Source organism: Acinonyx jubatus, chromosome B4 (genome assembly GCF_027475565.1).
Source record: "Acinonyx jubatus isolate Ajub_Pintada_27869175 chromosome B4, VMU_Ajub_asm_v1.0, whole genome shotgun sequence".
NCBI lineage: Eukaryota > Metazoa > Chordata > Mammalia > Carnivora > Felidae > Acinonyx > Acinonyx jubatus.
In genome coordinates, this window is record NC_069387.1 from 76275917 (window position 1) to 76299323 (window position 23407).

Sequence of the window (23407 nt, forward strand, 5' to 3'; positions counted from 1 at the left end):
GGGGTGACCTTGAGTTGCTGCGCGTAGGTGGAAAAAAGTTCCGGGGAACAGTTTCATGGTCCTGCCTCCGAGCGCCCAAAAGAGAAAAAAAAAAAAAAAAAAAATCCTGTTTTGAGACAATACCTGTATTTGGTTTTCTTCGCGTCTTGGGACGCGGGTGGGGGTTGGAAGACAAGACACAAGGGGCGGAGCCAACGCGCGCGACGGGCGGGACCACGCGAGCCCTCCCTCTAGCTACTGGAGGCCGGGCAAAGGGGCGGAGTTTCCGGTAGCAGCGGCACTCAGGCGTCGGGTGACGCTAGGCGGACGAGTCGTCACGTGACACGGAAGTGACTACGAACAGGAAGAGGACGAAAAAAATAACCGTCCGCGACGCCGAGCCGAACCGGACCAGCAGCCACCATGAACAGCAAAGGCAAGGACAGGGGGCGGCTGGGGCCGTCGCGGGGAACAGCGCTAGCTTGGAGCGAGCGGGCCCGGACCCCAGGGTCGCCAAACGCCAAGCTTGGGGCGAGCTGAGCCTCGCTCCTGGGCCGGCTGCAGTTCCGGGGGCTGCGCCAGAAGCCTTCGTCATCCCCGAACTACGGCTGCTCGCTCCTTCCCGGCCCTTTCCCCCTTAAACTCTGTGGCGCAGTTTGGAGCTGCGGGCTCGGGTGGAGGGGTGGGGGGTGGGGGGAAAGGCTTGTCATGATAGGCATGTGCAGGAGCAAATGGGGAGCTAGAGCAGGGATTTGGGCAGGCCAATGGAGAGCCAGCGGAGGCGGGGCGCCGCGCTCCGGAACCAGAGGCTGGCGCCCGGGCTTAACTAGTGAGGTGCCGGCGCTGGTGGGCGGGCCAGGGGGCCAGAAAGGTCTCTTTCGCCTTTCCCTCCGATGGAGGCCTGGACTTCTCCCGGCTTCTGTGATTGCACTAGTGTTTATCAGAATACGATCCTTTGTTGTTCCTCAGGACATTTACCTTCTCTCGGGTCTGAAGGTTCAGTTCCACCACTCACTTTATTTGGAAGTCGACCTTGAGTAGGAAATCGATGGGGTAAATAATCGTAGCCACTGTGACTCAACGAGGTCTTGGCCAGTTACAACCAGGCCTATGAAGACCACCTAGAGCAGAGGCAGGATAGACCGTTGGTACACTGGCAGGCACGGGTGCCCAGACCTGCCCTGCATTGTGAAAGAAACTTGGGCCCAGCTAGACTTTCCCTTACACCAGTATGCTAACGGGAAGAGCGCCTTCCTGTCGATTGAGAATCCAGCATCTTCGGGTATAGGCCGGGAAGAGGGTGCAAAGAGAATGCTTATTTTCCTGGTTCCAGAAATCAGGCCCTCCAGAGCAGTCTGTTCCCACATCTCCTGCTTGTTGCCGCTAGGTTAGTTACCCAGTATGCTCTGCCCCATTTTGGTGGTTCTGTGTGATAGGCAATATGCATTTTCCCCCACCCCTTGTCTTCCAGGTCAATATCCGACACAGCCAACCTACCCTGTGCAGCCTCCTGGGAATCCAGTGTACCCTCAGACCTTGCATCTTCCTCAGGCTCCACCCTATACTGATGCCCCGCCTGCCTACTCAGAGGTGCTCCCAGTTTATTCGACTTGAACTGAATACTCTTCGGATCACATTTTCAGCCCTGAGCTAAGCCTGACTTCACATATTTATTTACGCTCCACACACAGGAGAGAGTGCTGCCATGAATAACTGAAACCCTGTACACTTCAGCAGTTGCTTTTGGGGTTGAGAATGCGTTATCTGATTATATCTTTTGGCACAGGCTGAGGTTAAGAAGATGAGTGTGTGTTCCTTGAGTCTAACATTAGCTATAGCAGGAAGCGATCCAGGAGAATATTGAGTGGCAATGGAAAGGCAGCCTGTGTAACTTAGAGTGTAATCTACCTAAGGAGAATTAAGAGCTCTAAAATTGGAATGTCATGAAGTAACATGTGGCCTTCTCTTCTGCCTCTTGTAGCTCTATCGTCCGAGCTTTGTGCACCCAGGGGCTGCCACAGTCCCCACCATGTCGGCTGCGTTTCCTGGAGCCTCCCTGTATCTTCCCATGGCCCAATCTGTGGCTGTTGGACCTTTAGGTTCCACAATCCCTATGGCTTATTATCCAGTTGGTCCCATCTATCCACCTGGTTCAGCAGTGCTGGTGGAAGGAGGGTACGATGCAGGTGCCAGATTTGGAGCTGGGGCTGCTGCTGGCAACATTCCTGTGAGTATGACCTTATCAGAAAAACTCAGCTCTTGTGTCTTCTAACTTTCTGAAAAGATTACATATTCATCCTTTCGCCACGCCTGGGCAGTAGCTGTGGTACTGGTGTGAGCACTGATATCCAGGAGTCAGGTGTGAGGGGGCAGGAGAACTGTGGCAAGTCAGTAGCCTCGGGCACATTCCCTGGGGTCTCCGTTAACCAGATTCCTTTGTTTTCCTGTCTTAGGAGTGCTGTCTGCTGCTCTTCCTGCTCCATTCTGGTACCGGGCTAGTAATACTCCTTATTCATTCCATAAGCATTTACTTCGAATTTGCCATAATCCCTATTAAGTAGCATTTGGAAAGATACTGGAGATTTTAGTTATGTTTCCTGCTTCGCTCCCCCTTGCATAAGAATTAGAGCCCAAATGGCTCTTGCTAGGGCCAGCCACTCAAAACCATATACTAGAAATGAGGTGGGAATGCCTTTGGATGAGTGGTAGGCTCTTTCCTGTTTGCATCTTTGGGTTCACAGAAAATCCAGACCTGCTTTACAATCCAAATTGGTGGCAGAACTAGCTCTAAGATGTGATTGGTCAGCATACTGCCGTCTTCTTAACGGATCCCGTTTTCACCTGTGCCCACTTCCCTCGTCTCAGCTGCCCTATGCCCAGTCAACCTTTGTGTTTTCCTTTCAGCCTCCACCCCCTGGATGCCCTCCCAATGCTGCTCAGCTTGCAGTCATGCAGGGAGCCAATGTCCTCGTAACTCAGCGGAAGGGAAACTTCTTCATGGGTGGCTCAGATGGTGGCTACACCATCTGGTGAAGAACCAAGGCCACCTCTGTGCCGAGAAAGACATCACATACCTTCAGCACTTCTCACAATGTAACTGCTTTAGTCATATTAACCTGAAGTTGCAGTTTAGACACATGTTGTTGGGGTGTCTTTCTGGTGCCCAAACTTTCAGGCACTTTTCAAACTTAATAAGGAACCACGTAATGGTAGCAGTACCTCCTTAAAGCATTTTGAGGTAGGGGAGGCATCCATTCATAAAATGAATGTGGGTGAAGCAGCCCTAAGGATCTTCCTTGAATTCCTCTGGAGTAATACTGTACCATACTGGTCTTTGCTCTTAGTAATAAAACATCAAATTAGGTTTGGAGGGAACTTTGATCTTCCTAAGAATTAAAGTTGCCAAATTATTCTGATTGGTCTTTAATCTCCTTTAAGTCTTTGATTTCTATCACTTGTTATAAATGAAACGCATTAGTTGTCTGCCTTTCCCTTTCCGTCCTTTGCCCCACGTCCCACCCTCAACCCTAGTTTTCCAGTTCCTTCCCGCCAATCTCCATTGAATCAATGGTGCAGGACAGAAAGCCAGTCAGACTAACTTCCTTCTCTCCTTGCACTTCTCCCCACTTGCCATCTTCTAACTAGTCTTTCACAAGGATCCTCTGAAACCCCTTCTGTGCCCCAAGCACGGACCCCATCACTTCTGTGTCTTGCGTCTCCTCAGGCAAAAGTGGAGGGTGCCTCTCGGACCTTCCTCGTAGGCTGTCTCTTCATCCGTGAACTAAACCCAAATTTGCTTCGGTGCCAGAAAACCTGAGAGCTGTATTTGAACAAAGGGCATCAATGCAAACTGTACTGTAAACAAGTTTGTTTAAAATGTCGGGGCAGGGAGGGGGATGCATTTCAAAAGCCTGATGACGTTAGAGCCAAATTAGGGGACGGTTTCCCATCCAAAAATTGGCCACCGTTTATCGTCAGAGCATCTGATGTAGGCACTCACGCACGGCTCCCAAGAACTCCTAAGCTGGGTTAATGGGGTCATATTAGGAATCCCTCACTACAAAATGACTTGAGTCCAGTGAAATCTCATTAGGGTTAAGAATATTTCAGGGATCCTTAATATTTTGATTTTTGTTTTCTGAAATTGGGTTTTATTTTATCTTATAATTTCAGTTCATCTAAATTTTGTGTTCTGTACATGTGATGTTTGACTGTACCATTGACTGTTATGGAAGTTCAGCGTTGTATGTCTCTCTCTACACTGTGGTGCACTTAACTTGTGGATTTTTTATACTAAAAATGTAGAATAAAGACTATTTTGAAGATTTGAATAAAGTGATGAAGTTGCATTACACCTCACTTCAAGGATTCTTTACTCAGCTTGTTTTTAGGTTTCTTCTCTATATATCGTACATCCCACCTAAAATTCAAATAGGTACTGTTGTCATTCTGTTGGGTTTTGTTTTGTTTTTTAACGGAGCCTTTGAAATAAATGCAGGAGTGTAAGGCCAAGATTTGACCGTTTTCATGAGTCCCGTTCTAGATGTTTTCCTTTTCTTTATTTCCTAAGCTCTTTCAGATTTTTAGAAGCCTGTTATGTCAGAGGTATTCAGAACATAAACTTAAGGGGGCGCGGGCGCCTGGGTGGCTTAGTCAGTTAAGCATCCCACTCTTGGTTTTGGCTCAGGTCATGATCTCATGGTTCTGGAGACTGAGCCCCAAGTCAGGAGCCTCGCTGACAGCGAGAAGCCCGCTTGGGATTCTCTCTCCCCACTCCCTCTCTCTCTGTTCCTCCCCTTCTTGCTCGCTTTCAAAACGGGCTTGAGCTCACCTGATGTAGAACTCGAACTCATGAACTATGAGATCATGACCTGAGCCAAAGGCAGATGCTTAATGCCTGAGCCACCCAGGCGCCCCTGAGAAAAATGTTTTAGTGTAACAGTTTTTGTTAAGTTCGGGGTGACCTTTCAATTTCACCAAAGTTCTGTGTGGAGAAATACTGAAAGCAGATTATCAAGACTGATTCCTCAACACCTGGGTCTTAACCGTGGGAGGAACAGAGTTTGGATGATGGAAGCAATACAATTTATAGACTTCAAAGGAGATTTAGCTTAATTCCAACTAAACAGTACCTGGGGAGCCAGGATTCCTACTGAAACACTGTATCTTTTAAACCCCTCTAATTTTTGGGACTAAGATCCAAGAAGCTTCTCTGGGCTTGATTCAAAGGACATTGGTGGGTAAAGTGGTAGGGACGTAGTTCCTGGTGCCCTCTCTGTATACATAGAATGGGTCTGAGAAATTCTGGCCCTTGCCAGGATGGAAGGTAAACCAACTCATCACCCCAGGGATGTTTCTAATGACACGCCTCTGGGACAAGCTTCCCACCACCATTTTTGTTTCAATCTCGTGAGATGGTTCTGGAACTTCTGAAACTTCCCTGGGGTTCTTACTGCTTGGGAGAGAACATACGCAAAAGAGTTAAATAAGCAAAAAAAAAAAAAAAAAAGCCTGGGGGTACCTGGGTGGCTGGGTTAAGCGTCAGACTTCAGCTCAGGTCACAATCTTGCAGTTCATGGGTTTAAGTAAGCCCTGTATCTTCGGATCCCCCGTCTCCCTTTCTCTCTGCCCACCCCCACTCTCTCTCTCTCTCTCTCTCTCTCAAAAATAAATAAACATTAAAAAAATTTAAGTCTGGATAAGTCAAAATATAAAGGTAGTTATTTCTTGCACACGAGAATTGGATTTCTATTATCAATAAACATTTTTAATTGTGAAAAAACAGTAGCATCAGTGTAAGGTTGTTGGGGAATATGGAAAGGAAGAAGGCTCAGGAGATGGAGCACATTCATCAGGAGGTGAGGTCTCCATAGTCTGTCCCTCCTGGTCTGGCCTTTTACTGTGGTATCCAGCACCTGGCAAGAACTAGTATGACTAGACACTATCTCTGCTCAGGCTGTCAACTAGTTGACCAGGTAAGGGATAGGGGAGCAGCCAGCGACTCTTAACTGTCCTTCCCTTCAACCTTGAAAACACTGAAGATGATTGGGCACATACTCATGTTGTCTGGTACAGCACCACCTTCTTGGGCAGCCACAGAAACCCGCCATATTAGAAAGGCCTGGCTAACGACAGCATGAGCAGTTTCCTCTGTGTCCCTGGTGTCAGTGACGCTGGCATTCATTTGGGCCTGTGTCCTAGAAAGAGCTCAGGTTTGCCTATATCGATCAGTGCTTCTCACTGGTTTCAGATAAAACTTGCGCCTAATAAATTAAATAGTGTGTTAACACCGGAGCCTGGATAAGCTCCTTGGGGCCCGGGAGTCATTAGATGAAATATTCCTCCTTCTCCCTGCCCTTGGCTGAGTCACTCTCCATTTGGAGGATGGCGCTGGGCTCGCCTTCTGCAGGTTCGTAGGTGACGTAGCTGCCTTTGTTCTTGTACAGGTAAAAGAAGATCAAGATCACGACCGAGAGCAGGGTGAGGAAGACCACGGTGATAACAACTTGAGAGGGAAAATGCAGACATGTTTCAGGACTGAGGATGTCTCAGCAATTCATGGGGCCCCCTGAATTCGGCGATTCCCTCACTATTTATAAGCACCCTCACTATTTCTAAGAACCAGGGTTCTAATTAACTGGTGGCCACTTGCAAATCCATATTCCCCAAGTCCAACTTCCATGGTGCATGACCCCCGGAGTACCTTGGTACTTAAGCTAAGGACACAAGGCTTTTGATTTCTGACAAAACAACTCCCTCTCAACCGGTTCCTGATGATTAGGATAGAAACAGGAAGGAGGGAAACAGGAAATACCTTATCCCAAGAGGAAGGCATTTTAAAACCCACAGCCTCCTGCAGGGATTTCTCTGATCCCTCCCATCCTCTTCCTCACCCACTTGACAAACCACACACATCCTCATCTCTCCCCGCACAGTGGAGTGTAGTGCCCGTACGCGCTTACATCTGTTTGTGGCCGCTTCCCACATTTACCGGCAGTGTCTCTGGCACAGAGCCTCTAAGAGTCTTTTACAGCCTTGCATGTGTGCGTGTGTAAGATAACCTATGTGCCCAAACGAGCCCATTACTGGATTTGGTCTCCAATCTGTGGTGCTTTCCTGCATAGGGAAAATCCTAGTTCAGCCACTGGGTTCCCCATCTGTGGAGTGAGATAGCCGTGGAATTCAAGAGGTCTCTCGGATTTGGCTCAGGGCGTTTGTTACCTGCTATGAGTGCTGTGCTGGCCTCGGCTTTGGGGGACAGGGCTTCAGTGGCCTGCAGGATTGGGGTGGTCATCGGCTCTTCTGGAAAATTTAGAAAAGTGAAAAGGGAAATGGGGTGAATTCTTCTGTCCTAAAACATACATCCGTCCTTCAAATTTTACCACCCCACCTCTTCCCTAATAAAGAAGTTATCATTCAACTCCTGTAGTAAATCCGTATAGAAAAACCTGGAGAATAGAAGAGAAAATAAACTACCATCCAAAGACCATGAACAAGTTGATGGGTTTCTCTCTGCCTAATATAGTGGTTAAGAGTATAGGCTCTAGAGCCTAAATGATGAGGTTCGAATCTGAGCTCTGTCCTTTACTGGCTGTTACCTTCAGAAAATTACCTACCCCCCCCCCCCCCCCGCCCCGGATGTGCCAGCTTCCTCACCTGCAAAATGGAGATAAAAGTATCTACTTTATAGGCTTGTTGTGACAGGTAGTAAGTAACTCAATAAAGGTAAGCTATTGTAGGGCACGTGGGTGGCTTAGTTAAGGGTTCAACTTTGGCTCAGGTCATGATCTCACAGTTCGTGAGTTTGAGCCCCGCATCGGGCTCTGTGCTGACAGCTCGGAGCCTGGAGCCTGCTTCAGATTCTGTGTCTCCCTCACTCTCTGCCCCTCCCACACTTGTGCTCTGTCTGTCTGTCTGTCTCTCTCAAAAATAAATGAGTGTTAATACATGGTCTTACAAACTCTTTGTAAACATTATTTTAAAATAATGAAATGAATGCTCCTCTCTTATTAAAACCCTTTCCTACACTTCCAGAGTAGGCCCTGTAATTTAAAAGATTCCGAAACAAGGCCTCTCCTACCCTAAAATACATCTCCTACCTCCTCCTGCTATTGTTCTATCCGTCCTTTAGAGCCTGAAAGTCCCACCACTAAGGTCATTACCTAGGGTGGGAACACTCAGAACTACAGGTCTCCAGAAGTCCCTTTTAAGTGTTTATGCGGGCAGTCAGGGAGACGGAGCCCGTTTAGTTCTCGCCCCAGTTAGCATTTTCATGTAGGGATTTGAAAAGGCACCAGGTTCAGTTAACTGCAGGACAGAGGTATCCTGGAGAAAACAGGGGGCATTATTCAATATTCATTCAATAAATAATAGCAGCACTCATTAACTGCCTACCCTTTGCCAGGTACTGTGCCAGGCACACTGGAGATGTAATGGTGAGCAAAATGGTGTCCCTTCCCGGAGCCTACCCTCCACCATGCCACGGTTCACAGTTAATGACTGCGATACATGAAACAAAGGAAATTGCCGGGCACTCGGGAAAGCATGTGACTTGGGCTTGATCTAGTCTTCCAGCAGGCGTAGCCTCCACAGGAAGTAAGATTTGAGGTGGGAGCCGAAGCAGGGGTAGGTGTTTACAGGGGAAGAGGGACAAGAGATGGGGCACATTCTAGGCAGAGAAAAGAGCCCAGGTCAAAGCTCTGAGACAAGAGCTGGTGCGGCTGGACCACAGGGCAAGAGCGTGACTCCTGTCTAATGCCTGACACCTGCGGGTTTCCATTCAGGGCAAGTGAAATGAAGTCACCAGTGGTGGGCCTGGGAGCCTGGGAGCAGTGTTGAAAGGGGCCAATGGTGGTGAGGGGTCTTTTTTTTACACAGGCCAAGAAGAGGCCTGATGAACCTGGTCTTGCAACAAAGCAGAGGTGAGTCGCCTACAGCACCCACCCTCCCCACGCCAGGCCAAACCCTTCTCCACTATTCTCCACTCTTTCTTTAGGAATGGATAGCTCAGCCACTCCATGGCCTTGGGCAAATGGTTACATCCCTCCCATTCACTCAAGTGCTCTAGTGTTGCTGATGGGGGGTGACATTAACCAACTTTGCAGGGTGAGGGTGAAGCCTGAAAGAGCTTGGACGTGTCACAGAGTGCTTACTACTCAATATATTATTTAAGGTGACTTTGTTCATGTGCTCAGTGATTAAAACCTGCTCTCAGTTGGAACCCTGCACCGACAAATTACTAGGTGACCCTTAAGGAAGTTACTAAATCTCTCTGAGCTTCAGTTTCTTGATTTCCAAAATGGGAGTATGGTGGGCAGCTGGTGAGATGGCTCCAGACGATCCTTGCCACCTGGTATTTACACCTTTGTGTAAGCCCCTCTCCCTGTGCGTGGGCTGGACCCAGCGACTTCTAACAAACAGAATACAGCAAAAGCAATGGGATGTCATTTCTGATAGACGCCCTGAACTTACCCTCCTGGTCAGACTCTGACTGCTGCCTCTTAACACGTACACTTTCCTCCCCCAAACGTCCCAGGGCTGGCTGCACTCCTTTGCACTCCACCTTCTAGAATTCTGTACAGATGCTCTTAGTTTTGACTCTTTCTTTCTTTCTTTCTTTCTTTCTTTCTTTCTTTCTTTCTTTCTTTCTCTTCCTTTCTTCTTCTTTCTCCTTCCTTCCTTCCTTTTTCTTCTCTCTCACTCTCTTTCTCTCTTTCTTTTAAGTAGGCTTCATGCCCAGCGTGGAGCCCAATGTGGGGCTTGAACCCATGACCCTGAGATCAAGGCCTGAGCTGAGATCGAGTTGGACCCTTAACTGACTGAGCCACCCAAGCATCCCAGTTTTGCCTTTCCTAAACATGAGAAAACATAAGACATACAAAAAGCCCTGAGAAGAACAGTTTATGTACAGAATCTTAAGTATAAAAATTAAGAGGATTCCGTTCAATCCACCAACAGCAATTTACTTTGTACCTACTGGGTACCTGAGGCAGAGTCATAGATGCTGGGAAAGGTGACAGTGATGAGGTCAACCAGGGACCGGACCACGGAGCTCAATCTCAGTGAGGGTTCAGTGGACAGATACATATGACTCCCTGGAAAGAGTCTGGGGCGGAAGATGATTCCTATTTGGGAAATTCTGCAAACAATCCGGATTATGACAGCTGCTATTTCCTAAGTCCCTGCTTTGTGCTGGGTGCTTTATATACATGCTTATTAATCCTTACAACATCAATCACTTCCAAGTAGGTGTTTTTATTTGCTAATGTGGACCCGGAGGCCCTGGGGGAGTTAAGTGACATGAGTCACGTCACACATGAAGGAACAGTGCATGGAGCCAAGCTCTGAATCCAGGACTACCCGCTCCAAAGCCCGAGCAAGGTATTTACACTAACACTTCCTACTACCCTCCTTTGCTCTTTTTTCCAATAGTGAAGGAGAGGAGGAGATCATGAAAGGTAACCATGAGGCAGCACAAGAAACTTTCCAGAAAGTTCAAGGGTTTAAAAGATACGGATAAAGGCGGAGGAAGAACCAGCGGGCCACAATCAACGACACACTGTGGTGCCACAAAGAGTGCATCCTTAAGGGCAACTGGTAAGCGGGGAGTGAAGTCAGCGTGATGTGGGAGCCACGTTGCTTCATATGCAACCTCCCTGACTTTAATGTTGGATGTGATCAGAGGCAAGCTGGCTACAACTAAAGGGTACATTTCAGCAATAGACCTTCACAGACAGAAGATTCAACAGAAGTGCCTTCCTTGGATGCCGTTCTTGGTCGGTTTCCATTTACGCAAAGCCATCTGGTGAGGCAGGAAGTACGAATGAAGGAGGTACAAAGAAATTTACCTCTCTATGAAGACAATGGATTAATGAAGAAGGCAGACCCAACATCAGATTTTTACTTCTGATGCAAATGGTCTCTTTTGGAAGTGAAGGCTCTTGGGAATCTACTTCTAAAAGGAGGAAGCACACCTCTCAGGAACAAAGGCTCATCCATTTTGTTGCACGTGTCGGAATTTCCTTCGTTTTAGGGCTGAATAATGGGACACAGGAAATTCTGACACGTGTTACAAAATGGATTCCACTTATAGGAGGTACCTAGAACAGTCAAGTTCATAGGGACGGGAAGTAGAATGGTGGTTGTCAGGAGCTGGGCAGAGGAGGGATGGGGAGTTGTTGTTTAGTGGGTACAAGAGTGTCAGTCTGGGAAGACGAGAAATTTCTGGAGATGGATGGTGGTGATGGTTGCACAACAATGTGAATATACTTAATATACACAATATTGTAAATGTTATGTATAATTTTACGATAGTTAAAAAAAAAACCCTTTTCTTTATACAGTTTACATTCTGAGAAGGGAAAGATGGACAATAAACTAAGTAAGTCAAAGATATACTGTATTAGATGATGATTGGTGTTATGTAGAAACAAAGAGCAGGAAGGGGGTTGGGGCATGGCCTGTGGATAGGGGTAGACGGAGAGTCTTCCTGATGAAGTGACTGGAGTAAAGACCTATGGAAGGCGAGGAAGGCAGCCAGGCAGAGATCTGGGCAGAGGGAACAGCAAGTGTGAGGTGAAGGTATCCACAATATTGGAAAGCACTGGGGCTGTAGAACGCTTGGCATGCGTTAAGGCATGGCATGGAGGTCATGGTGGAGGGGAGGGTGCCAGCAAGAGGAGATGGAATTAAAGGGGCTGTATATTTTGGCTTTTTCAGTGACTGAGATGAGAACCTTTTAGAGGTTTTTGAGCAGGGACTGGATTTATATCTCAAAGCAGTGCTTTTCAGCCTCTGTGGTGCATAAGAATCTCCTGAGGATCTTGTTAAAATGCAGATTCTGATTTGGTGGGTCTGGGGACGGCAGGGGGGTGGGGTGGGGCTGAAATTCCTAAGACCACACTTCTTCTTCTTCTTTCCTTTTCCTTCTCCTTCTTCTTCTTCTTTTTAAATGTTTATTCGTTTTTGAGAGAGAGCGCTCAAGGGGAGGGGCAGAGAGAGAGAGGGAGATAGTGGATCTGAAGCGGGTTCTGCACTGACAACAGACAGCCTGACTCCCGGGGGCTCGAATTCATGACATGAACTGAGCTCATGAACACGATTACATGACCTGAGCCAAAGTCTGTCGCTTAACCAACCGAGCCAGCCAGGCGTCCCCAAAGACCACACTTTTGAAACGATGAGACCACCATGTTGTGAAGAAGCCCGATGTAGCCCACAGGAGGATGAGAGGCTCCACGTGGGGAAACCGAGGCACCCCACGCTCAGCTGACAGCTAGCAGCAGCTGCTAGATGTGTGAGGGCGCCTGTTTTGGACCTTCCAGCCTGGCAGACCTTCCAGCCAACTGAAGCTGCGGGAATGGGCACAGACGAAACCAGCAGAAGTATGCCAGCAGTCCCACAGAATTGTTAAGAAATAATAAAATTGTTCCAGTTGTAAGCCACTGGTTGTTGAGGTTTGTGATGCAGCAATGGGTAACTGAAACAGAAGCTGATTTTTTTTTTTTAGAGCCCCAATGTGGGGCTTGAACCCACAACCCTGAGATCAAGGCTTGAGCTGAGATCAAGAGCCGGACCCTTAACCAACTGAATCCCGACCCTGCAGGTGCCCCCAAACAGAAACTGATTTTAAAGGATCCCTTTGACTGCCGTGTGGACAAGGGGCTGTGGGAAGATAGGACAGGGGTGGAAGCAGGTTGTTGTACCCTCCCCAAGGCCACAGCTGCATCCACCCAAAAGGGGTGACTTTTTCTACTGGCTTGAAAGCACTGACTGGGTCTAGCGGCAGCCCAGTGAGAAAGTGGTGGGATTCTGGCAAGGGCAAGGTTTTGGGACTGAGTAACTGGAGGGAGGGAGGGCATGGTGTCACCCGAGATGGGAAGCCTGCAGGAGGAACAGATGTGGAAGGGAAGATCAGAATTCAATTCTGGACACGACTGCTTATTAGACATCCAAGTGCAGATGTTAAGACTGGAATTTTGGGAAGAGGATCTGGACTGGAGGTTTAAAAAGTCAGCATATTGAAGCCCATGAGAGTGTGTGAGATCACCAAGGGAACAAGTACCAATCTGCAGGCCCAAGGGCTGAGCCCACAAAGGAAAGAGCAAAGGAGACTGAGGAGTAACAGCCAAACAGATCAGGTACTAGCATTACTGGGTTTGACCACGCAGGGCTCACATGTTGTCATGACCCGGACAACACAAGCTGTGGTGAAATCCGGCGTCAAAGGCCCTGGTTTACAGTGGATTCAAGGAAAAAAAAAAAAAAAATGGAAGAGGAGGAACTGGGAGCAGAATATAGATAAACTTTTTCCTGTAAATATGAGCAGAGTAATGGGGCTGTAGTGGGAGGGGGATGGGAGTTCAGGGTTTTTGTTTATTTTTTTTAAGGATGGGAGAAATGACAGCATGTTTATTTATGGATAGGAATAACTCAGAGAGGGAACAGCTGGTGATACGTGAGGGAGGAGAGTGGCTCCAACCACGTCCTTGACGGGGACGGGACCCAGTGCACAGAGAGACTGGCTGGCTGCAGGAGGAGCAGAGATCTGGCGTCACTGACACGCACAGGGGCACGGGGGCAGGCGGCAGGTGCGTGGGGGCGGTGGGAGCCTCTGGCAGAGTTCTTTCTGAGAAGTTTAATTTGCTCAAGAAAATAGAACGCAAGGTCATCAACTGAGAGTGAGGATGGGGACTGGAGTTTAAGGAGAGTTGAAAGGTGCTGTAGGAGTAAATAGCCTCTTATCACAGAGCGTGGGTAAGACTGTTTCTAACGTCCTGCGGAGCAGTACAGGCTGGCTCTAAGGCCTAAGTGCAGAAGTGACTGACCATCGAGGAACGAAGCGATGCACGTGTAACCACAGGGCCTTCCGCTGGGATCTGACCTCGGTTCTTTCTGAATTGATACTATTATGTCAAACCACGCCGGTTCTAAATTTAAGGTCCCTCTGTAATTCAAAATAAAGATCTTATGTCGTAAGATAGGTATAAGAAAGTTCAATATCATTTTTCCCTTCTGATAGTAACTCTGCCTTTTTTGTTTGCCTTGTAAGACACTGCACGGTAAATCCTTTGCAAGATCTTTAGGATCTTTTTTTGGTGATCCGCGTTACTGGTGCCTTCTACACGAGCTCAGTGTTTAAGGGCTCAGTGCCCTTTGGGTAAAGGCAGACTCCTGCAGGCCCAGGGAAGGTTCCACAAATTTGTGCAAGTCTCCAAGCAAGAGGGGCAACCAGTAAACTGATGAACAGAGAGATTTCAACTGACTGCAGAAATGGGCCAAATTGAACAAGATGAGAATTCGACAAGAGTCCTCGGTCTTAGGTTCAGCAAACCAACTACTCACGAAGAAAGAAGGGGGGCTCCATGGCTTAGCAGTAGCATATATAAAGACTTACAGTGAGATCAGTGGAAAGCAACTGGTACTAGAAGGATATACCCCAAAATGGCAACAAGAGTGATAGCTAGGTGGTGGAATTTTCGATGATTTGTAATTTCTTCTACATGCTTTCCTTTATCTTCTCAATCTCTTACAGTGATAACTACAGTTGACCCTTGAACAACACAGGTTTCAACTGCGTGGATCTACTTCTCAGGAGGACTCCCCCCCCAAAATACAATATAGTACTGTAAATGTATTTTCTCTTCCTCATGAGTTTCCTAATAACATTTTCTTTTGTCTAGCTTACTTTACTGTAAGAATACAGTGTATAGTATGCATAACATACAGAATATATGTTCTGTGTGTGTGTGTGTATATATATATATATATATATATATACACACACACACATATATACATATGTTATATGTATATACAATGGACTATTATTGGTAAGGCTTTTGGTCAACAGTAGGCTATTAGTAATTAAGTTTGGGGGGGGGGAGTCAAAAGTTATACATGGATTTTTGACTGTGTGGAGGTTGGTGTCCCTAATCCCCATGTTGTTCAAGGGTCACCTGTTCTTTTACAATCTTAAAAAAAGTTAGGGGCGCCTGGGTGGCTCAGTTGGTTAAGCATCCGGCTTCAGCCCAGGTCATGATCTCACAGTTCATGAGTTCGAGCCCCGCACTGGGCTCTCTCTCTCTGCTGTCAGCAAGAGTCTACTTTGGATCCTCTGTCCCCCTCTGTCTCTCTTCCCCTTCCCTGTTCATGTATTTTTTTTCTCTCTCTCTCAAAAATAAATAAAATAAATAAATTTTTTTTAACTTGCTGTCATCTTAGGCCCCCGTTAATATAAATATGGTCTCTAATAATGGAGGTAACAATGTGGACCTACTTTGTGCCACTCTTAGACTGCAGAGCTGCATCAGGGTGTGACAATTATGTGGTGAGCAGCCAAAATAATGAAAGGCTTGGAAACTGTATCAGATAAGGAAAGCCTGTAAGACAAAGTCCAGACAGAACACTTAGGGAGAGCCCAAAATTTGAATGCTATCTTCAAATATGCCGATGGATGGCCTGTGCAAGAGGACCACTGGCGGAAACTAATGGGAGAGAGAGGTCTCCCCTCCGGGCAGGAAAAGCAAAACGGGTCACATGCTTCATGGGGTACTGGAGAGAGAATTTTAGCACAGAATGGGTGGGTGAACTAGCTGACCCGCAGGAACTTTCTCAGCCTTAATTTTGGAATTAAAAAAAAAAAATTTTTTTTAATGTTTATTTATTTTTGAAAGAGACAGAGCACAAGCAGGGGAGGGGCAGGGAGAGAGGGAGACACAGAATCCGAAGCAGGCTCCAGGCTCTGAGCTGTCAGTACAGAGCCCGACGCGGGGCTCGAACTCACAAACCTTGAGATCATGACCTGAGCCGAAGTTGGGACACTTAACTGACTGAGCCACCCACCCAGGCGCCCCAATTTTGGAATTTTTATAAAGTGAAAGTGTTCCTTTAGAATTTTCTTCGAAATCAAATTTCTGAACTGGTGAAATCTCAGTGAAGTCTCTAGTTTAGTTATCAGGATTATACCGATGTTGATGTGTTGGTTTTCGCAACGTGCCATGGTCGTGTAAGATACTGACATTAGGAAAACCAGCTGAAGAGTACATGGGAACTCTCTGTATTATTTTTGCAACTTTTCTACAAATCTAAATTCCTCCAAAATAAAATGTTTACTTTTTTTTTTTTTAAATCAAATTTTGAACTCCACTCCACTAAAGGTCACGGGGTATCCTAGGTGCTAATGAGCTAGGGTCTTCAGGCTTCAAGTGTCACAACTGTAACCTATGGGGGTGCCTGGCTGGCTCAGTTGGTAGAGCCTGTGACTCTTAATCTCAGGGTTTTGAGAAAGAGAGGGAGCAAGCAGGGGAGGAGCAGAGAGAGAGGGAGAGAGAATTCCAAGCAGGCTCCGGCCTATCACTGCAGAGCCCAAAGACGATGTGGGGCTCAGACTCACAAACCTCGCGATCATGACCTGAGCCCAAGTCCAAGAGTCAGACGCTTAACCGACTGAGCCACCCAGGTGCCCCTTAACCTCAGGGTTGTGAGTTTAAGCCCCATGTGGGGCATGGAGCCTACATAAAATTAAAAAAAACAAAACTGTAGTCTATATTTGCAATTTATACTTTATAAAACGTACATTATTTTCTCTCCACCCCACGGTGGTGATGTAAGCAGGGTTGGTGTTATCATTATGTACGAGCTCAGCAAACTGCATCAAGCAGCCCAGAGTTACTCGGCAGTTGGCTGAGTTGGGCTTCAAATCTATCTCCTTATTTCAAGGTTCTTTCCACCGCACAGTACCAGCTCTCCAGGTTCTGGAAACATCTCCGCTCTGCTCCCAGCTAACCATTTTGTTTACATGTCCACTGGGTTTGGTTCCCGGAGTTTTACTGCAGAACGGAAAGGGTGTTCACTATAGCACTGTTCGCAAGAGTTGACACGTATCTGAATGTCTATCAGCAGGGGGATGATTAAATAAATTACAGGCCATTCATTCTGGAAACACTATACAGTTGTTAAAAGGAATGTGGTTAGATCTGCTATTACTGACACAGGATATACGGTTAGATGAAAGAAGCAAATTGCTAGGGCAGTAATGTGTAATATGATTACATGTTTGAAAAAAAGTAAATTAAAATGAAACTATAAACGTACACACACACACACACACATGTCTGCGTATACACAGAAAAGGTCTAGAAGGCTACTCCTTAAGTGGCATGGCACAGCTTTTTTTAAAAAAATAATTTTTAAAATTGTTTATTTATTTATTTGGAGAGAGAGAGAGAGAGACAGACAGACAGACAGACAGACAGAGCGAGCACCAGCAGGGGAGGGGCAGAGAGGGAGAGGGAGAGAGAGAATCCCAAGCTGACTCTGTGCTGTTGCCGGGACGCAGGGCTCCATCCCACGAACCATGAGATCACGACCCGAGTTGAAACCAAGAGGTGGACGCTTAACCGACTGAGCCACCCAGGCGTCTTGCATGTAATAGCTTTTTAATGAAAAAATAAACAACAGGGGCACCTGGGTGGCTCAGGCAGTTAAGCGTCTGACTTTGGCTCAGGTCATGATCTCAAGGTTTGTGGGTTCGAGCCCCACATCGGGCTCTGTGCTGACAGCTCGGAGCCTGGAGCCTGCTTCGGATTCTGTGTCTTCCTCTCTCTCTGCCCCACCCCTGCTTGCACTCTGTCTCTCTCTGTCTCAAAAATGAATAAACATTAAAAAAAAAATTAAAACAAAAGGAAAAGGAAACAACAACCAAGTAAACTTAAGTTCAGGAAGCCTGGCAAAAAAAGGGGGTAAATGGCTTATAGCTTTCCCACCATCATCTCCTGTTCCTACCCTGCTTCTCTCCTGTCTCCCTGTCCAAATAAAGGAATAATGATGTTACTCTCTTCCTTCCCTTCTCAGACATGGAAGGACTGTAACACCATTTTTCGTTCAGGCGGGAGGCTTAGGGTATGGGACCACAGTAAGATTTGAGGCTCCACCCAAATCCTAACCAACAGCAAATGAACTTCAAGATCTATTTTGCCTATTTACCCTTTTTTGGTTCTTGTTAACCCAGATACCTGTCGGTTTCCTTGTGACCCCTGTTTCCAGGCTACATCTCTTATCACTGAGGCATCAGATCCTTTGCCACTTCAGTCTGCCAACCTACTTATTTGCTCTAAGCTTGCCCAACAAAGGGCGGCTCCCCCAGTTCTCCTTTCTATGGGAACCCGCCCTGGAAGTCTGCTCCCTTTCTCCTTCCTTCTCTTTCATGTGCCTGGGCCCACAGGGTGGAGTGAGACTCTGAGAGCGATGTACGATGGCAGAAAAAACACAGGCTTTGGAGTAAATCAGACCTGGCACAAAATCCTGCCTCGGCCTTTATTAGGCACATGACCTTGGGAGAATTTAATCTCTGTACATTTCTTCATTGCCCCGAAAGTCAGTTTTTGCTTCTCCAAAATGAGAATAAAACCTGTTCACAGGGCTGTGAGTAGGAATAAGCAAGATGAAAAAGGTGGGGGGGGTCTGATTCAGAGTGAAGACAACCTAGGATGTGGCTGTGTAATTAGGTGGCAAAAGAGATGGGCTTAACCTGGCGAGGGGCAGGGGGAGACACAGCCCACAATGCCAGTTTCCACTCCACCCTGCTTTCAATAGGGCGGCCTGTGTGCTGGGCACAGCAGGCACAATGCCTAGGGTCTACAGTATTTTAGGGGCCCATCAAAGTGTTTTCTGAGGATTTTAATTGTAGCGATTTTAATTTCTTTTAAAATCAGAAGAAAAAAATGGAATGTTAGGTCAAGGAAACTGTCATATTGTTATATCAATCAATTATTAATTATAAATATAAAATAATGGTTTCATTATATCAATATTATGTTCTTCTTTATACCAACACGGTTGTAAAACAATTTTTCAATTAGCAATAGTCACACCTTCAATATCATAGCATTGGCTGTGATACAGCCACTATGCAAGCTTAAAAACTACAATTTTATGTAAATGTAAATATATTTTTTAATGGAGGAATGGGCTCACAAAGGCAAAAGTACCAAGGGCCTCTGAAAGCCATAACGTGTCCTCACTTTCAACACTCCCAAAGGATCTCCTTTAGGACATCTTTATAGATTAGGGAAAAGGGATGTGAGGCGGCATAGGTGGGGAGGCGGGGAAGCCACAAGCAAGACTCTCAATTATCCCATCCTTCAAAGTACAAGCCCTCCCCCTGTCTGTAATTTCCCTGTCCTTGTCAAGGAACTTTTGTTTGCTTGAACCCCATGAATGGGGGGCTGTATGATACATCCCAGAATACCACTTCATTCATGTCGCTCGTTGGGTCAAGAATACAAATATAAAACTCAACGACAACCACAAAACCAGCCAATTAAAAAACGGCCAAGGACTTGAATCGACATATCTGCAAAGGAGATATGCAAAAAAAAAAAAAAAAAAAAGAAGGAAAGAAAAGAAGAGTGCCATTAAGGATGCAGAGAAATTGGAACCTTTGTGCGTCGATGGCAAACAGTATGGCCGCTCCTCAAAAAATTAAACAGAATCACCACATGATCTAGCAATTTCACTACTGGGAATGTACCCAAAAGAACTGAAAGCAGGTACTCGAGAAGTCATTCATATTCACAGCAGCCTTATTCACAGTAGCCAAAAGGTGAAAGCAATCTATTGATGGGTGAATGGATACACAAAATGATGTATCATATATATATGCATAATGATGTATGCGTGCTATTATTCAGCCTTAAAAGGAGAGAAATTCTGACACATGGTGCAGCATGGATGAACCCTAGACATGTTAAGAGAGCCAGACAGAAAAGGACAAATATTGTATGATTCCACTTACATGAGGTACCTCGTCAAATTTCTACAGATAGAAAGTATATTGCTGGTCATTAGGTGCTGGAGGGCGGGGCAGTGGGGGGTTATTGCTTAATCAATACACAGTTTCAGTGTGGGAAGATGACAAAGTTCTGGAGATGGGCCGTCACGATGATTGCACAACAGTGTGAATGTTAATCAGTATTTAATACTACTGGGCTACCAAAACGTGGTTAAAATCGTAACATTTATAGTATCTGTATTTTACCACAAATTGAAAAAAGGAAAGAAAAGAATTTACCCAGGTCCTAATTCCTCAGTTAGCTGCCCAAGCATCACCTCTTTTCCCTCGGGGAGGTTTATTCTCGCGGTCCTCTGCCCTCTCCTCCAGAACAGCGTCCAGGACAAATGCAGTCTTGGTGGTTTCGCACAAGGCACGAACCTGATCCAGAACACCCACTGTGCCCTTCTTGCTGTGTACAAACCTCATCGATTCTTTAAGCGTAAGTACTCCATCCCATTCCCCACTCACGAAGCCTTTGCTGACCAATCTGGACTTCTAGCCACTTCTCCCTTTCCTCATCTCTCACTGGACAACGAACATTGTGAATAGTGCGCATCACCAGTTACAGAGGACACTGTCTTAGACTTCCCTGGGGTTGTCACATGCCACATCAGTATAGTAGATAATGTCGGTCCTAATGACGAATGAGGCTGTGTATATGAAAACAAAGGTGTATAGACCAACCAAGGTTTTGTCCCCCCCCCCACCCCGACCCTAAATGAGTACACAACGAAAACACAATCAGTGACTATCTGATGTTTTGTCTGGCTCAGCTTGGTTACGGAACAAAAGGCGGGAATCTGTTCTCAGAGTGAGGAGAGGTGGATCCCTGCCTGCAAGAAACAATGGGTTTTGATCCTGGAGCGTAGGATCAGAGGAGTGGAATTAAAAAGCAGGCAGGGGCACCTGGGTGGCTCAGCTGGTTAAGTGTCCGACTTCGGCTCAGGTCATGATCTCACTCACGATCTGGGAGTTTAAGCCCCACATTGGGCTCTGGACTCTGGGCTGACAGCGCAGAGCCTGCTTGTCTCCCTCTCTCTGCTCCTCCCCCACGCTCTCTCTCTCAAAAATAAATAAACATTTAAAAAAACAAAACAAAAACAGACAGAATTCCTTTCCAGGAAAATGTGGGTCTCTAACAAGCACTTGTTTGTTACCAATGTTACTGAGTGCTTACTAGATATGAGACACTGTTGCTAGGTGTTTTATATGTGGTATCTCATAATAACCTTGCAAGATAGGCACTATTTCCCCCATTTTACAGATGAGAAAACTGGAGCTTTGAGGGTAGATCACTCACTCAAGGTCACAAAGTTTTAAGTGGCAGTGTCAGGGACCAGCGCAGGTCCCCATGATTTCAGATTCAAACCGCACCAAAGTAACCACTCTGGTTGCCCTCTGGGCCTTCCAGGCCCTTTGGAGGTGAGCACGGGAGATCTGGGCTGAGGCCTCAGGGAATTCCAGGCCTGGGCTGGGGGTAGACGAATGTCTCTACCATTAGTATTAGAAAGGCCTTCACCTACCTCCTGGAGAAGGCGTGGTTAGCAGGCTAGTCATCGCAGCAAGTGGAGAGAGAGCAGATCTGTAGGAAGAGGGACAAAGACTGGCATGAGGTGGATGGGCCCCTACCTGGCGCTGGAGAGCCTTTGGGGCCAGGTTTTCGTGGGTCCCTTCCCTCATCGGGCTAGTCCTAAACTCTTCTCTTTGGGTTTCCCTGAGCACATCTTCGGGCTGGAGGTACCAAGAGCAGAGCCGAGATCTCTGGTACTTGGCGGACGCTGCCTTTGAACGTGCCACCCCGAGATCCTTTCACTCGGCCACCAACCACATTTACCTAAAGGATCTCTCCCGGCCTGAGAAACTTAGGGGAAGGTATGCAAATTAGCAGCGCACCCAGTTTCGACCGGCCACAGGCACGGGTGCTCTGCGCTTCGCGAGCCTGGCGGCTGCGCCCAGCCGTCCACTAGGGGTCAGGAGAGGGCCGGGAGGGCAGGACGCACCGGCTCCCGGGCCCGCGTGGGGGCAGGGCCGGGGCCTGGGGGCAGGGAGCCAGGCACCAGAACGTGGAGGTGAGGGGCCTCAGTCGCCTTCGGGCCCGTCCCCGACCAGCCGCCGTCGGGCCCTGGCCCGCTCCCCTGAGTCGTCCCTTCCCCGTCACGCTGCGCCGTCCGCGCACCCCCTGCCGCACCCCGCCCGCCTGCCACTAACGCCGAGCCCCTCTTGGCCCCGCGCGGACGTCGGGGCTGGCGCGGCGTGGACCCGGCGACTCGGCCTCGGCCCCGCCCCTCCAGCGTTACCGGCACACGGCTCCCGGGGCAGCCCGCGGCGGGCGTTTCCGAGCGGCCGCGACGGGAGGCTCCGGCCGCTCTGGGCTGGCGTCGCTCCCGCGGCCGAGGCGACTGCCGTGTGCTCGCGGCCCCCGGGTTCGGCCGGGCCTCCCGCCCTCCCCAGGTGCCCTCCTCCGCGTGCTCACCTTCCCAGTCGGACGGGCTGCCGCGGAAAGGGCCCGGCGCCGCTCCGCGCGTCCTTTTGAACTCTCCGGGGGGCGGGAACGGCGGAGATTCGCCGAGGGCCGCCGAGGGACACCGAGCGGGAGGAAGCCGCGGACCGGGGCGCGGAGCTAGCTGCGGAGGCCGGCCGGGAGTGGGGGTGAGGGGGCCGGCCGACTGGGTGGGACAGGAAAAGAGGAGAGAAACCGCCCTCTGCAGGTTCCCTCTGCCCGCCCGGCCGCCGCTGCTCCCCCGGGAGGAAAGGCTGCTTTTCCTCGTCCGATTGTCACTTTCCTCTCCATCCGGAGCCGCTTCCTCCCTCGTCCCGAGGCTCCAGACGGCGTGGGATCGGAACTGGGATAACTGAGATCTGTCCGCTTTCCCCCGATCGACGGAATTTGAACTCCCAGCAAATGCGGAAAATCACGTTTACTTGCGTTTGCGTCTCATTTACGTAAACAGGTCCGCGTCCAGAAAGCTTGGAGCTTCCCGCGGCCGGGAAGCCGGGAGGCTCGGAGGGGGAGGGAGGGAAGCGGGGCCCCATCCGGATCTTCCTCCTCTGACATTTCTTCCGAGGCTGCATAGTACAGAGGGTAAGAGCGTCACGGACTTTCGATTCAAACGGTCCCAGCGCCGCGGCTTGTTAGCTGTATGACTTTTGGGCGAATTACTTAACATCTCTAAAATCTGTTCTCTCATCCCTGAAATGAAGCCATTTCACGGCCACACTTCTAGCACCTGGTAAGAATCTCAACCTGTTAATCAGTGCCACCCTTAAGCCATCTTGACTCACTTCTCTGTGGCAGGAAATGTTCTCATATTAATGAACTCAATGACTAAGGATGTAATAGTATAAACACAGGCTCTGCCATCCGCCCTGCTGTGTGATCTTGGACAAGCGACCTTGGTTTCATTTCTCCATCTAGGGCAGTACCTCTTTCCTGGAGTTACTGGGGGTGGTGGAGGATGGAATGTTAATACACCTAAAGCATTAGAACATTACCTGGCACATAGTAAGTGCTCAATAAATGGTAGCCATTTTTATATTGACTTCCTACTTAGAACTCAAGTGGTTTATTCTGCCTTCCATTCCAGTGATACAGAC

General features: G+C 48.0%; 2 protein-coding genes across 3 annotated transcripts; one reads left to right on the forward strand and one right to left on the reverse strand.

Moving 5' to 3' along the window:
• Positions 1-249: 249 nt before the first annotated feature.
• Positions 250-4338, forward strand: DAZAP2 (DAZ associated protein 2). 2 transcript variants are annotated; one of them, XM_027036175.2, is made up of 4 exons: positions 250-415; positions 1451-1569; positions 1961-2129; positions 2884-4338. In XM_027036175.2, exons 1-4 carry the CDS (start codon positions 403-405, stop codon positions 3204-3206), a joined length of 624 nt encoding a protein of 207 aa, XP_026891976.1. In that variant the 5' UTR covers positions 250-402; the 3' UTR covers positions 3207-4338. The 2 variants fall into 2 exon arrangements, with proteins under 2 accessions (XP_026891976.1, XP_026891975.1); XM_027036174.2 differs by having other exon boundaries at positions 257-415; positions 1961-2206.
• A 1386-nt stretch (positions 4339-5724) lies between these two features.
• Positions 5725-22585, reverse strand: SMAGP (small cell adhesion glycoprotein; the record flags this gene model as incomplete). Its single annotated transcript, XM_027036177.2, has 4 exons — positions 5725-6484; positions 7201-7281; positions 21337-21395; positions 22287-22585. Coding segments are annotated over 4 exons (618 nt in total), but the record flags the coding sequence as incomplete, so codon positions are not given.
• Between the last annotated feature and the right edge of the window lie 822 nt (positions 22586-23407).

Excerpts from the sequence above, each read along its gene's own strand:
- DAZAP2 (XM_027036175.2), top strand. Across the intron at positions 1,570-1,960 it reads CCCCGCCTGCCTACTCAGAG|CTCTATCGTCCGAGCTTTGT; the intron begins GTGCTCCCAGTT and ends TGCCTCTTGTAG. Across the intron at positions 2,130-2,883 it reads TGGTCCCATCTATCCACCTG|CCTCCACCCCCTGGATGCCC; the intron begins GTTCAGCAGTGC and ends TTTTCCTTTCAG.